This window comes from Rhodofomes roseus, assembly GCF_022264815.1.
Source record: "Rhodofomes roseus strain CIRM-BRFM 1785 chromosome Unknown C8Q71scaffold_37, whole genome shotgun sequence".
Classification (NCBI taxonomy): domain Eukaryota; kingdom Fungi; phylum Basidiomycota; class Agaricomycetes; order Polyporales; family Fomitopsidaceae; genus Rhodofomes; species Rhodofomes roseus.
Window position 1 is genome coordinate 21,302 of NW_025952993.1, and position 13,390 is coordinate 34,691.

The 13,390-nt window shown below is 53.6% G+C and overlaps 7 protein-coding genes across 7 annotated transcripts; 1 reads left to right on the forward strand and 6 right to left on the reverse strand.

The window, feature by feature from the left end:
* Nucleotides 1-929: 929 nt before the first annotated feature.
* Nucleotides 930-2,234, reverse strand: C8Q71DRAFT_789778 (uncharacterized protein). The gene is made up of 5 exons (XM_047925275.1): nucleotides 1,768-2,234; nucleotides 1,642-1,714; nucleotides 1,482-1,580; nucleotides 1,262-1,426; nucleotides 930-1,206 (listed from the first exon to the last, which is right to left on the reverse strand). Exons 1-4 carry the CDS (start codon nucleotides 2,148-2,150, stop codon nucleotides 1,265-1,267), a joined length of 717 nt encoding a protein of 238 aa, XP_047772995.1. The 5' UTR covers nucleotides 2,151-2,234; the 3' UTR covers nucleotides 930-1,206; nucleotides 1,262-1,264.
* Nucleotides 2,235-2,317: 83 nt separating this feature from the next.
* On the reverse strand, nucleotides 2,318-4,882 carry C8Q71DRAFT_789784 (uncharacterized protein). The gene is made up of 9 exons (XM_047925276.1): nucleotides 4,278-4,882; nucleotides 4,149-4,217; nucleotides 4,001-4,090; nucleotides 3,600-3,950; nucleotides 3,407-3,544; nucleotides 3,330-3,346; nucleotides 3,013-3,280; nucleotides 2,696-2,956; nucleotides 2,318-2,640 (listed from the first exon to the last, which is right to left on the reverse strand). The coding sequence occupies exons 1-8, from the start codon at nucleotides 4,641-4,643 to the stop codon at nucleotides 2,708-2,710; spliced, it is 1,548 nt and encodes a 515-aa protein (XP_047772996.1). The 5' UTR covers nucleotides 4,644-4,882; the 3' UTR covers nucleotides 2,318-2,640; nucleotides 2,696-2,707.
* Nucleotides 4,883-4,977: 95 nt separating this feature from the next.
* On the reverse strand, nucleotides 4,978-6,730 carry C8Q71DRAFT_789788 (uncharacterized protein). The gene is made up of 9 exons (XM_047925277.1): nucleotides 6,708-6,730; nucleotides 6,570-6,658; nucleotides 6,363-6,509; nucleotides 6,266-6,312; nucleotides 6,087-6,218; nucleotides 6,007-6,023; nucleotides 5,669-5,942; nucleotides 5,329-5,618; nucleotides 4,978-5,269 (listed from the first exon to the last, which is right to left on the reverse strand). The coding sequence occupies exons 4-8, from the start codon at nucleotides 6,296-6,298 to the stop codon at nucleotides 5,340-5,342; spliced, it is 735 nt and encodes a 244-aa protein (XP_047772997.1). The 5' UTR covers nucleotides 6,299-6,312; nucleotides 6,363-6,509; nucleotides 6,570-6,658; nucleotides 6,708-6,730; the 3' UTR covers nucleotides 4,978-5,269; nucleotides 5,329-5,339.
* Nucleotides 6,731-7,977: 1,247 nt separating this feature from the next.
* On the reverse strand, nucleotides 7,978-8,903 carry C8Q71DRAFT_400266 (uncharacterized protein). Its single transcript, XM_047918320.1, has 4 exons — nucleotides 8,806-8,903; nucleotides 8,490-8,757; nucleotides 8,154-8,419; nucleotides 7,978-8,099 (listed from the first exon to the last, which is right to left on the reverse strand). Exons 2-3 carry the CDS (start codon nucleotides 8,748-8,750, stop codon nucleotides 8,168-8,170), a joined length of 513 nt encoding a protein of 170 aa, XP_047772998.1. The 5' UTR covers nucleotides 8,751-8,757; nucleotides 8,806-8,903; the 3' UTR covers nucleotides 7,978-8,099; nucleotides 8,154-8,167.
* Nucleotides 8,636-9,951, reverse strand: C8Q71DRAFT_400271 (uncharacterized protein). The gene is made up of 5 exons (XM_047918321.1): nucleotides 9,553-9,951; nucleotides 9,426-9,494; nucleotides 9,275-9,364; nucleotides 8,806-9,219; nucleotides 8,636-8,757 (listed from the first exon to the last, which is right to left on the reverse strand). The coding sequence occupies exons 1-4, from the start codon at nucleotides 9,796-9,798 to the stop codon at nucleotides 9,010-9,012; spliced, it is 615 nt and encodes a 204-aa protein (XP_047772999.1). The 5' UTR covers nucleotides 9,799-9,951; the 3' UTR covers nucleotides 8,636-8,757; nucleotides 8,806-9,009.
* Nucleotides 9,952-9,983: 32 nt separating this feature from the next.
* On the forward strand, nucleotides 9,984-11,464 carry C8Q71DRAFT_400328 (SYF2-domain-containing protein). Its single transcript, XM_047918322.1, has 6 exons — nucleotides 9,984-10,282; nucleotides 10,342-10,591; nucleotides 10,671-10,852; nucleotides 10,907-11,037; nucleotides 11,087-11,183; nucleotides 11,237-11,464. The coding sequence occupies exons 1-6, from the start codon at nucleotides 10,109-10,111 to the stop codon at nucleotides 11,303-11,305; spliced, it is 903 nt and encodes a 300-aa protein (XP_047773000.1). The 5' UTR covers nucleotides 9,984-10,108; the 3' UTR covers nucleotides 11,306-11,464.
* Nucleotides 11,465-11,661: 197 nt separating this feature from the next.
* C8Q71DRAFT_825020 (Smg-4/UPF3 family-domain-containing protein) lies at nucleotides 11,662-13,362 on the reverse strand (the record flags this gene model as incomplete). The annotated part of the gene is made up of 5 exons (XM_047926270.1): nucleotides 13,039-13,362; nucleotides 12,873-12,982; nucleotides 12,725-12,820; nucleotides 12,596-12,676; nucleotides 11,662-12,563 (listed from the first exon to the last, which is right to left on the reverse strand). The coding sequence occupies exons 1-5, from the start codon at nucleotides 13,275-13,277 to the stop codon at nucleotides 11,662-11,664; spliced, it is 1,428 nt and encodes a 475-aa protein (XP_047773001.1). The 5' UTR covers nucleotides 13,278-13,362.
* Between the last annotated feature and the right edge of the window lie 28 nt (nucleotides 13,363-13,390).

The window sequence follows — 13,390 nt, forward strand, 5'->3', positions numbered from 1 at the left end:
AGCATCGGAGGAATCATTCGAGGCAAGAAACGCCCTGGGCTGACAATAGCTGAGGAGCGTGCTACGTGGAGGATAGATCGCAGTTGAGAGCACCTACGCTCGACGCTTGCCCCAAGTCTACGTTCGTCTCTTCATCTTTCGCTTTCATCGAGAGCTGCACACCCATGGTATAGCTCTGCGAGGACCATCCACGTCGATTGACAGTGCATGTAATGCGCAATCACTCACATAGTCTAGGCCTTCGAGCACCCTCCAGTCGAGGTCGTCGTCTAGCTCTTCTTTGGGTCCGCTGTGACGCTGTAGCATCCGGACCGTTTCAGTGGTCAATGAGTCCCATTGGAGCAACTGACGCAGCGACTCACGGATGACCCGCCTACTCTCCGTTCCATGTCCTCCTGCTTGATCACGGCGGCGTGAAGGCTTTTCCGCGTAGAATCCAGCTCTCTCCGGAGCCGCGTGTTCTCAGCTTTGAGTTCAGCATTGCTATTGCGGACCCTACGATACGACAATTCCATCGCATCGCATCTAGTCTCGAGGTCGTTCACCCTACGTTCCGCATCATATTGGGCTGTAAGTCAACATCGCGATGTCGCCGACAACTCACCTCGTTTTCAGCGTTGCTAGCGAGTTGTCCACCATAGCCTGTACCTTCGCCATCATAGACGAGTCCATTTCGTTGCGGCTTGCACCGTCACCGTGGCGAGACATGGTCTGAGGGTTGGCAGCTCAGAAATTAGAATACGATTGACCATGAGCGTCGGGAAGTGGAAGCAAAGTGCGCAGAGATGATTGGAATCAACATACGACCCCCCAAGCGTGGCGATTGAACGTGAGTCCACCAACTTGTAGTGAGTCCCGTTCTCGAGTTCATTGACCATGCGCATGCGCGCGACACAACCGCCCAAAAGCCGCCGCGGAACCATCCAGCATCTGACGTAATCATCCTTATGTAGACCAACTGAGTGTAAGTTAAGTTAGGACAGAGTGCTAGCGGAACGCGTAGGTTGATGACGGCCTAGTACGCAAGACGACACACGTACACATAGAGCAAAGTTGATATGTCCAAGGTGTTCATGAACAGGTACAAAGTACGAAAAATAATAGGCGTCCAGAGTTAGCTCACTGGCAAGCCTCACACAAACGGGCGGGCTGACTCCAGGCTCGACAGAGTCGACTACTAGGCTGTTCAGCGCTGACATGGACATACTGGATGGTCTGCGTGAGTGGAATGCGGCAGTCGCCCTAAATCATGGTCACAAACCTTTCAATGACTCGGGATATCAGAGTCGTTCAGTATTATCTTCTGCTTCTTGCGACGTGGGCTCTGCTGCTCGTTCGACTCACGCTTGAGTGCTACGCTACCTGAGATCCTTCGAGACGTTTCGAAGGTACGGTCGAGATTGTCATCGCACTCAACCTTGACAATCTGAGAGTATCGCAGGTGAATCCAAGACGCATGACCTTGAGATTTCCGAACTTACATGAGAAGATTTGTTCGACTCCTCCTTCAACGGCTTACATTCCCTCGGTTTTATGAGCTGTCCACCCAAGGAGGATGCTACAGTGACCGTGACGGGGATCTACGAATGACATGTCCAGTAGGATGTAGTGATCATCAGAACAAACGACGTGACCACTCACATTATCGAGCATTTCTGACATCGACTGAGTCAGAGCCTCGTTGAGTTCTTGTTTGACATTGTCCGACTTCGAGCTTCCCGTTTGAACATGTATTAGCAAGAAATCCGGCGACCCTAGAAGCCCTACCTTACAGACTCTCCCCCATCTATCGGACGTAAGACTGCATCCAGAATATTCCGTTGCTCGGCGTTGACCCCCACTCGAGCGTCTTGTAAGCTCTTTCGTGTGTCGTCTAGCTCCTGCTGGAGGCGAGCGACCTCCCCTTCCGTTTCGCTGTTCCTCACTTGCAGCTCTCTTGAACGTGTCTTCAAGAGATTGTTCTCATTCTCGAGATCCAAGCTACGGGTCTCTGCGTCGCGAGCTTTAGCATCTAGGTGTCGTTGTTTGTCTTCTAGTCGGGCAATTTTCTTCCTGAGATTCTTCAGCTCGTTCGCCAAGGCGCGGACAACCTCACTCGACAGCGCCAGGTTGGCAGAGTCGTCGCGACGGTTTCCTCGCGCTCGGAGCATGTATACGAAGTACTCAGAGGTAAGATGCCTGGACAAAACCGATGGTACAGTGAAAGGAATGTTGTACGGTGGCGTTGATGGAATCAATCATCGAGCGTTGAATTTCCCGATATGATCTGAACTGTACGGTACGTACGCTGGCCGGCGATCGTTTAGGTTGCTCCCGATCATGAACTCATAATAATATCCAGCTCAACTTGCGACAATACAGTAGTGTGTAGTACGCGGTACTGATTCTAATGTACTGGAGAACGATCTGAACCTCAGAGCCTCGTCAAACCATGGACTATTGCTGCCATTCAATTATCTATGTCATCTGTCTCGTAATGAAACGACGGTCGCCTCGATTTGGTATTCATGAATTAAGTCGTACGGTGCGGTGTTGGATGCGAGTACTAGAGGAATGCGTTGAGAGCGATAACAAGTGTACAGCCAAACAAAGCAACGATAAGCAATTATCAATTGAAGGTATGATTCCGTGTCAATGAGGCTGTCATACCATGTGCTCAGTCGTGACCTTTGTGCGTTGAATCGAGGATACATACCTTGCATAGGCATCAGGATACTTTACGCTTCTTCCTGCTCCGGTTGTCTGTGTTGTGTGACGGCCGCTTGCGCACGTTGCTCTCGAAGTCACGGTTGCATGCGCCTATTGTCCGCTCGATGTCCGTATTCGTGCCTAATCTGACCAGTCCACAGCATACGACATCGAGCCGTTCGTTCAGATACACGGACCGGACGCTAAGGTTGGGGTCGCGGTCACTGGTTCCTGTTGTCCTTTGGATGATGGTGTTCATGACATTAGCCTGTTCCTTATCAGTGTCATATAACTGGCCCTGGGAGGGACCAGAGCTTTACTCACTCGCCCCCGCGCGAAGTCCTTGACATTTTGGAACGACGTAGTACACCAGCCTACGCATTTGAATGTGCCCCGATAGAACCACTGACTCTGCATCCTGTGAAAGAACTCATGCGTCTCATGGTTGTAGATCCGGCTGTCAATTGGCATGTCCGTGATCCCTTGAGACGCCACGTCATAATGTTGAAAAGGGAACACAAGTAAACATTGAGTTTCCGCGGGTGACCAAATGATCTCATCGTGAGTGCATCTCCAGGCATGGTCCAGCAGACTGATAGCTTGAGGTCAGCAACTGAGATTTAGACTGATCAAGGACATACGACGGGTAGGGCAGCACCTGAGTAAAGTAACGAGTGATTTCAGTATGTCAAGCATTATCAGACAGAATAAGACCGACTTTGCGAAGATATTGCAAGGCTTGACCGCTAGGATTGCTGCGAACTATCAGGCGCCACTTTTCGATGAATTGTCCAGTATTGTCAAGGACGTCGCTTTCGAGGATCTGAGATGGGTCAAAACTACCACTCTCTTGCACCTGCTACCGAGCCAACAGTCAGCTCAAGCTGAGAAACAGCAGAACGCAGAATGACATTGATACCGTTCCCTTCATACTCTGCGTCGTCTTCCTCGTCGTCTTCCTCGTCCTCGTCTCCGCCCTCGCCCTCTTCCTCGTCTTCCTCGTCTTCGTCTTCTTCGTCTTCGTTTTCATCTTCTCCGTCCCCTTCGTCCTTCTCTGATGACTTGTCAGACGGTAGTCCGTCGGACGTTGACTCATCATCATCAGAGTCGTCAGCTAATGCCGTCGCTGCAAAGACTCTTATGTTGGATACGCTGTCCTTGACGACCTCCGCCGCTCGTTCATCGTCACTGGATGACTCGCTGTCGGAGGTATTGACCGGCACCACCTTGCGGGGATATCGCGACCGTATCGCGTCCAAATCCTACAAACCGATCAACAGATACTCAAATAACAGAGCTGCAACACATTCACTCGATTGGCCAGAGCTAGTGCCTTCGTTAAATGATCCCGTTTTCCTTCCATTTCGGATAGGTCGTCTTGAAGAATCTTGACGACTCGGGACTGGTGCAAAATCACGGTTACTATGAGGTCGAACGGACATAGTGAACCCTTCAATCACATGTTCCAGCCTCTCTTCCTCCCTCTGTTGTATGGAATCATCCAGTGCCCTCTTCACCTGCTGGTAGGGCTGAATCGAAAACCACGTCAGTCAGCAATTCGGCGAAGAACACTCATGCAACATACGCACCGATCCTGCAGCTAAAATACACGGCTCTGCATCCTCCTCCTTTATCCACCTCTCCAGTAATGCCCTGCGTGAGTCGTCAAGCTCTCGCTGCAGCCGCATGTTCTCGCCTTCCAATTCGGTATTTCTGGCTTCCAAACCAGCGGTTCTAGTCAATGCGGCTTGGTGACTGGTCTCGAGATGATCGCTACTGAGGGCAACTAGGTCACCGTATTTGTTCTCGACGTCGTCGACCTTAGTCTCTAGATGATGAATCCGAGCTTCTGCGTCACGATGAATCGCCCTCAGCCGCTTCAGCTCCCTTCCTAATGCTCGGACGATCACATTCGACAGGGCGTCTGAATCAGAGCCATCCTGCGTGTCGGACATCGCTCGCTGATCGCCAGAACCAGGGAAGGACAGTAGCAATGACCAAGAGACAGCCGAGCAATGACAAGACCAGCGGCGCACAGTCCGAGTATTGAACCAGTACTGCTAACTTATGTACAGTCTGGATAGCACCGAGGATGCAGGAGCTGTTCCATTCATTGATTCAACCGTTCGCGTCAGCTGCTAGCAGCCGATGGCGGCAAACTCCGTCTTGTATGATCTACGAATCGCGATCTGTGTGCCAGACTCCAATAAGTAAGTTCGTAGTACCAGAGCTACTGTTCATACATAGAGCTTGAGCTCAGACTCTCCAGTGCATCCGTACTATCCGCGGCACAGGTGCTGCAGCACGACTAGTAACAGTGATCTCCTTAAGAGCCTGGGGCTCGTTGGAATCGTTGCGTGCCGTGGAAGCAGTGAATGCGGATTAACGATCAATATAACTGCGACGGATCACGATGCAGTACGCTACAGCGATATCGACCCTACATAGAACGTCGGCAAGTACGGGGAGGTGTCAACAACAAAGTCAGCAGACGGTTGAGACGACGTCGTCCGAGCATATGGAGGACGCAGATGAAGATGGCATCGCGTACAAAGTGGCAGCCGGATTCGCTGCACGAGCCCTGCATGATACAGCAAGTTCAGTAGATGTCTCGAAGCATGAACTCACAACTGAACTGACCGGGTAGAAGCCTAAGGTATTTCGATCTTCGCCCGCTTGTGACGCTCGCCCGCATTATGCGTGAGGTTGGCAACAGGTTGACCTGGCGCAGAGCCGTCGCCTGCGCATCGGACGAAGAACGTGCTCACGGTGCTGTTTCGGCCAATGTATTCCATACTATGGCAGCGCACAAGGATCGTTCCATCGAGATATGCATTTCGGAGGAGCCGCGACCTGGATGCCCCACCGGCCGGTGGGACGGATGAACCCAATGTCATCACTCGGGTTACAAGGTAACCGAACAGACGATCCTGACTACGAGGTAAGCTTCGTATTGTCCGATACGTATGGAGCGTGTTACCTGATTAGCGACTCCAAGCTGGATAAGGTCCTCGGTGCGTAAGTGAGACGCCTCAGCGCACCTGAAGGTACCGCAGTAGAAGCTGGTGTCGCCTTTCGATAGGCAGAGCTCACGTGTTTCTCCAGGCTTTATGAAACCGTTGTAGTCGAATGGCCGGAAAGTATGCGTCTCGGGTTGGTAACAGTGTACTGGATGAACGAAGAGACATCTCATGGACGAACTTGGACACCAGATGATGCTGTCTTCTACGCAGTACTTCATGGTGCGATCAAGGCTGGAATAACGGCGCTGGTATGTCAGCGGCTCTGCGACGACATTTTAATCATGATCAAACTCACTGTACACTGCGTAGCTTCTTGGAGTGTACATACTAATGTAAGACGTTGTCACAACTGCCTAATCTATGGATGCGACTTACGGTAATCAAGGCTTCCCAGTTCTGCTTTCCTCGCAGCATTTGACAATGCTGCAAGGACGGTTCTTTGAGCGTCTCACCCGGAGAGATGACAAGAAACTGTCGGATATTGGCGAGATCCTTTTCATAGCTAACCTACGAAAACATTCAGAATCCATCAGAGAGATATGTCACAATCTCACTGTGAGAGTTTGGAGCTGCTTTTCAGCGGGCATAGGCAGTTCAGTTACTACGTGTTCGTGAGCCATATATTATTCAGTCAAATTCTAAGCCTCGTACCATGACGAGAGTCGAGTCGAGCTGGGGTTTCCCCGTCTTCCGTCCGCGCTTTGCGTTTCAGAGAATGTGATTCACCTGTCTCCGGCACTTTTGAAACATCGACAGCGGTCGCAGCCCGAAGGCGATCCAATTCCTGTCAGAAGGGCATGTATGAGTGAGTCAGTGACGTACTAAGGAGAAGACACGAAGACATGATGACAACATACAGTCCTTGCCTCCCGCAACGAAGCCTTTGAATTCTTGTACTTGTCATGTACCTTGGTCAACTTCTCCGTCATCTCCTCCAACGACTTTTCCTAGCAAAATGTGAGGCGAAGGGACACGGCGTAAATGAACATGACTGACATAGTTGGCCTTATTCTCATCCCTCTCTTGTACCAGTCTATCGATCTTGCGAAGCGCTTTCTCGTACCGCTTAGCGTTCTAAAGGTTCACATTCAACCAAGGTCAGGAAACTCGGAGAGACGGTAGCTTACACTATCGCCGCCCAGTCTTTCGGATTGTTGCTCCTGTGCCTTCTTCATAACACACAATTGAGTGTGTGCATCGTTCAATTCTTGTTGCAGTCGTTCCTTTTCTTCACAGAGTCGGTCCTGCTCCACACGAGCTCGTTTGAGCTCGCTGCTCATAACGCGAACAACTTCGCTCATGATATCGGAGTCGGATCCCGCTTCGGGGTTGTCGCAAGGGCCACTGCTGGCTGATGACATGCTGAGACTTCGAGGGTGATGGGAAGCGCGGTAGATGGGGTAGAGAGACAGTAGCGGGTCGCGGCCAGCCCATCTGTGCAGGAGTAGTGAACTTTATAGGCAGGGAAATGCTTCTTCCGCGGCGACGGGAAGTAGTACGTGTAAGAAGGCAGGCGGCCCATCAAATCCAATCCCAAAAGGAGGAGGTAATGTACGGCGAACCGCGCCACTTACACCATTCGTCGGCTGCATTCCTGCTAGGGACAACATACGCCGGTTGTACGCCGGCACCGCCGATGCGCCAAACGTGATTGTAGCCGTCATCCATGACAGCTTGCAGCTTCGCGCGCACGTCCGGTAGTTTGTCGTTGGAGCTCTTCCATTTCCTCACGAACCCTTCGGAGTTCGTTGCCCACAACTCTAAAACCTCGTCCATGAGTCCCGAGTCGGACACCACGTTCTTGCCATGGCTTCCGCGCGACAGCGACATGACGTGGAAGGCGGCAGGAGCAGCGGCGCATGCAGGGTCAGAGTTATGTATGGTCAGGTGCGCTTCTGCCGCGGATGTCAAGGTAGTACGTACACGGATTCGACCCAGGGTGCATCAAACTCCCAAACGCGGAGTGTCGATGGCGTGAGCGTTGTACGTGCCCGGAGATCGGGTCCATGACTCACCGGCGATGGCAAGTCCTCAAGTCCTCTTCCCTTACGCGTCTTCCGCTCGGAAAGCTACTGTGTGGATGTCCTAGCTTCCTATTGGCAGTGACTACAATGGAAAGTAGTTCGCACATCGCAGCGAGTAAGCAATTCTCTGGAAGATATGATCAGTGATCGCTGGTCAAGAACGAGACTATCGCGGGTTACGATCAACAGCTGAATTCTGGGCGTGCGGCTCTGTGGTAGAAAAGCAACGTAGACGATAGCATATACGAGTTGATAACATGATTGCGACGGCAAGGACAAAAGTAGTGATCGACGAGTGATATGGCGACATTTCACAGAGGACAAGGCGTCCGTGCTTGATTAGACAGATGGCCGAAGTGCCACGCTGCACATAACAAAGTCAGACGTTTGGAGTGCGGAGAGCATAAGTCGCCATCACCATGCCCGCGTTCGTTACTGCTGCTTGCTCTTCTTCGAGGGCCCGTTCTTCTTTTTCTTCTTTGATTTGACTGCAGGTGCATCCGCATGATCTCCGAATCGAGCAAACATGTCGCTGACTCGGTTGTTCCAATCGACGTACTCCAATGCATGACATCGCACAAGCAAAGTCCCGTCAAGATGTAAATCTCGAAGGAGGTCCGCTTTGGAGAGAACAGTGTTCAACTGATCGAAGACGCCATACGTTTTTGACCGCTTGACGATGTTCTGAAGCAATGAATGCTAGTATTAATCATTAGCGACAAAAAAGCGTTGATGTATCATGTCGCACACCTACCTTCTCAGTAAGCCCGAGCTCAGCTACGTCCTGAATCGGCAGGTTTACAACGTTACTGCACCTAAAAGTTCCGCAATAGTAGTGGGTTTTCTTCATTGACCAACATAGTTCCCGGGTTTCCCCCGGACGCATCCAGGACTCGTAGTCGTGCAGTTCAAGTGCCTGGGTACTGAAGGAATAAGAATGGGCTGGAAAAACAAACAAGCACCGTTTGGATGAACGGTGCGACCAGATGATGTTGTCCTGCGCGCACAACTTCATTTTGAAACTATGATGCTATTAGCACAATGCCCGGGTATCGATCGATGCGTCTCACCCGGTCAATGCCTATGTAAGAGCAATTCCGTGGATGATCATCTGGGTAACCGCATAACGTGCAGTTTGACTTACCGACATCAACTTACTCCAGTGTTTGTGAGTCCCAATAAATGTCTCAAAATGATCCACGGATGGGCCACTCAAAGGCTCCCCCTCTGGAACTCCCATGAACTGTCGCAGATCCTGCTCACGTACGTCAAGATCAGCTTTTGGGTTCATAAGACCAGATGGAGTAATCAACCAGGAGTTCATTGGCACTCTGAGGAGACTCTCGGGCCTCCGATCCACCCTCCGTTGTCTCGGGGTGCCCTTCGTCATCGTCTTCACGTTTCCGCTTTCGAGACGTCGAGACACCGTCCACAGAGAGCTCGGCGATCGCGCTCGCAGCTGCACTTCGAAGTGTAGTTAGGGCCTATGGAGGCCACGAATTAGTGTCGTCTCGCCTGGAAGAAGGCAGGGCAGCTCACATTTCGGGACTCTTCGAGAGCGGCCTTGACGTTCCGGCACTTCTCCTTTCGCCTCGTGAGCTTTTGTACGAGATCCTCCATCTCCTTTACCTGCAGACGTGTATGAGTCTCAGGGAACGTCAGAAGCTACGCCTGAGACTCAGAAGCCTACGTGTTTCGCATTCTGTTCGTCCTTTTCTTGAACAAGTTTGTCGATCTCTCGACGAGCCTGCTCGTAGAGCTCAAGGTTATGGGCGTTCAGTCAACAGGCTCCGCTGGATAGAGGCGAACGAGCTTACCGAACGATCATCCCGCTTCACTTTTTGCTCTCGCCCATCCTCGACATCGCTCAATCGCAAACGCGCATCGTCTAACTCACGTTGCAGCTTGTCCTTCTCCGCGCGAAGTCGATCCGACTCCACTCGTGCTCTCTTGAGTTCGATGCTGAGAGCCCGAACCACTTCGTCCATGATATCTGAGTCGTCGGATTCTGCGATGACCTGGGCGTGAGCATTGTCGTGAATGGTACTGGATGGGCGCGACATGTATTGACTTCAGTAAAGAAAGAAGCCAAGCCTGGTGTCAACGTAGAAGAAGCAATGTGCCGTATATATAAGTCAGAGGTGTGGACTTGAATGAACCTGACCGCCTGGGATAGCCTGGGATCCGGAAGTAAGCAAGTACGTACTGGAAGCCCCGGCGGCATCAAATTCCCAAAAGGGGTAGGACCCACCACGCCACCTGCAAGTTGTGGCGCTGGCCGCCGCGCTGCTTTGACTCTGCCGCTGTGTTCTGTACTACTACTAGCACCATTGTCTATCACTCTCTTCCCACATCGCTCCCGCATCGCAAAGAATGGCATCACAAACCAAAGCCAGCAGCAGCACGCTACATAAAGTGGCGGAGGCAGCTGAAGACTTCGTCGAGAAGATGACAGACACGGAGACACCGGCGGACGAGGAACAGGAGGGCAGCAAGCTCTCAATGGACGAGCGGAAAGCGAAGCTTGAGCAGCTACGCAAGAAGATGGTGAGCAGCTCTCCCATGTTGTTCTGTCGGGTGATCTAACTCTAGTACTCGGAGCGTAGCATACAGCCGCCATGGCGAACCGCGCATCCGTAGTGGAAGAGAGCGCAAGGGCGAAGACCACGGCACGCGACGCTGTACGGCTCGAACGACAGCGCAAGCTCGCCGAGACGCTGCGCCTCAAGGCGGACGCGGAGGAGCGCGGCGAGGACGTCGAGCGGTCCAAGAACTGGGAGTGGACCATTGAGGAGAACGACGAGTGGGAGAAGAAGCAGGCGCGCAAGACGCGGAGGGCAGACTTCGAGTTCCACAGTACGTTGCATCTCTGGCCGTGCGATGTCCGCGGGTGTTCAGCATCGCAGGTGGACCGGTTCTGACGTCCTGTTGGTAGACGACGCGGATGCCGCGCGGAAGCGGTATAAGAAGGACCTGGACCATATCAAGCCTGACCTTGCTGCGTACAACAAGCAGAAGGAACTTGCGTTGGGTCTGGCGCCGGGAACGCTGGCTAAGGCGGGAGGTAGCTCTTCTGCGCTGACACAGTTCGACCCGAGACAAGGGTCGTCTTTGCAGGTGAGTGCCCTAGTGGTTCGAATATTGACTAGCCGCGCTGACGCTGCTGTCCAGGTCGCACCTACCAGCGAGCAGCAGCGGATTGCTGCTGAGAACCTCTATCGCGACGCGAACAGCTTGCTCTACGCGGACAACAAGCCGAGCGAGGAAGCTATTGATAGGGTGGTTTCCAAGATCAACAAAGAGTGCGTCGCGTTCATCCTCCTCCATCGATGCTACTCACACGCGTTGTAGTATTGACAAGAAGAGCAAGTTTTCGCGGAAGCGGAACAACGAGGACGAGGGCGACATTACCTACATCAACGAGCGGAACCGTGTGTTCAACAAGAAGGTACGACGCATCCTCATTCTCTGTGACCCGCCTGCTCACATTACGCTGTCAAGATTGCACGGTACTACGACAAGTACACAGCGGAGATTCGCGCGAGTTTCGAGCGTGGAACTGCACTCTGATACGTCCTCTGCTTCACTCGTCCGATGCTCTGTATTGTATTCTCCAACTGTAATATTACACGACGGACAGCTATCGTATATACATAGACATGCCCATATGGAGCGGACAATGGTGATGGTGAACCAAGGGCCGATTAATGACGACCTCGTAGTGACTTACATCAACGCGAACACAGAGTGAGACGCTTCGTGCCAGTTCGTCTCGCCGCGGGCGACCCGGCACGAGGGCCCCATCCTTGTGTCCATATCGAGGGTTTCGAAAGCGGCGAGGCGTATAGCCTCAGGGATGCTCGGTGTCTGCCGTCCCTGCACTCAGCGATGAGCGAACGGTTGCGACTACCTTCACTGCGTCTCCTTCAAGGAGCTCCTCCGCGAGGACCGCCGCGGCCTCGTCCCCTACCGCGCCTCCCACCTCTACCCCCAGATCCCCCAGGTGCCTCCTCCGGAGCAGCGCCCTCCGTACCGGACGCACCACCACTTCCAGCCGCCCCATCCCGCGTCAAGATCTTCGGCGCGTCCCGCTGCAAGATGGTCGGCGGCGCGGGGGCCGCGCGAGGCCCGCGTTTCTCCTCCTTCGTCTTGCCAGTGCTCGGGGCGTCGCCAGGGGCGGTCGGCGCGTCTGCGGCGCCCTTATCCTTGTCCTTGTCTGCGGCGTGTGCGCGCCGCGGAGGTCGCCCGCTGACGCCCGCGCCGCTGAGCGCCGCCTCGAACTGGCGCGAACCGAGCCCGAGGACGGGGCGTCGTCGGCTGGAGGACGGGGCTGCTGGATCACTGGACGTCGATGCGGATGCGTCCGCGCCAGGCTGGGTGGCAGGGGTAGGGGCTGCGGATGAGGCGGGAGAGGGCCTGGGCTGGCGTTCCCGTGGAGGCCTGGGTGTCTTCGTCGGCGAGCCTGCCTGTTGAACTTGCGCTTGCTTCGCCTGCGCTGGCGCGTTTGTGGGCGCGGACGCCTTCGTCCCTGGGGCGGACGACGGGCCTGCGGGTTGCTGAGCTGCTTTCGCGGCTGCCTTCTTGGCCTTCTTTCCGAGAGGCTGTTCTGCGGGCGCGGGCTTCGCCCCGCCGCCCGCTGCGGCCTTCTTCTTGTCGTCCTTCTTCGCGGAGGCCACGACGGAGGGGTCTTTGTAGTGCGCGTGGGCGCGGAGGATAGCTTCTTTGTCCTTCTGCGCGGACTTCTCTGCCTTTAGGGCTTCGAGGAGGGGTGTCGTGGTGGGTTGTGGGGGCGGTTGCGAGGCTGCGACTGCGCGAGGTATCAGCGTGTCTGCGCGATGGATGATCTAGGATGGGACGCACTCAGAGTTTCGAGAGTCTCTCCATCGACTGGCTTAGAACCTCCTTCCTCCAACGACTTCATGAACGATAGGAAATCCTCGTCTGCGGAACGGATGAACATCGCTCTCCGTGTGATTCACACATACGTACCTTTCTCAATCGTGCCCACTCTGTTGTCTACTTTCTTCTTCTCAGACGGGATCTTCTGATACGGAGCGAACTCTACAACAGCGATGGACTCGTTCCCTAGAGCCACAGATATGAGTCCCAGCCGGTAAGCGAAGTCGCCCAAGCGTACCTGCTTTATCTCGGAAGACATGACCGTCGTAGTCCCTGCTGAAGATCGCCAGTTGCTCTTCGTTTCTGAACGCGATATAGGCACGAGAAGAGATGTTCTCCTTGTTCAATCTGGACACAGGATTGGCATCCCACACACGCGCACGATACAATCGTGGTATGCTCACCGCTTCCTGAACTTCCCCTGATAGTAAGCCTTCCACTGCGCTGTCTCGTCGGTGACCCATTGCTGCACACTGTGCCAGAAGATGTCCTCTGGTAGATTCGGAGGCAAGCGGCGCACTATGGTCTTGAGTCGCTCTGTCTGAGGCTTGTTCGCACCTTTCTGCCGCTTGTCCTTCTCTTTCGCCTTTCCCTTCGCGTTCGGGCTCAAGGATAGCTTTGCAGATTCCACGGCATTAGACATGTGGGTCGGCTCTCGGAGTTGTACCAGTGTAGGTGAAGCTATAGTGAGATAACTTAGACACAGCGGCAGAGTCAATGCAGCCTACGGGCCCGGTGACCGTCCCTACGCCACAA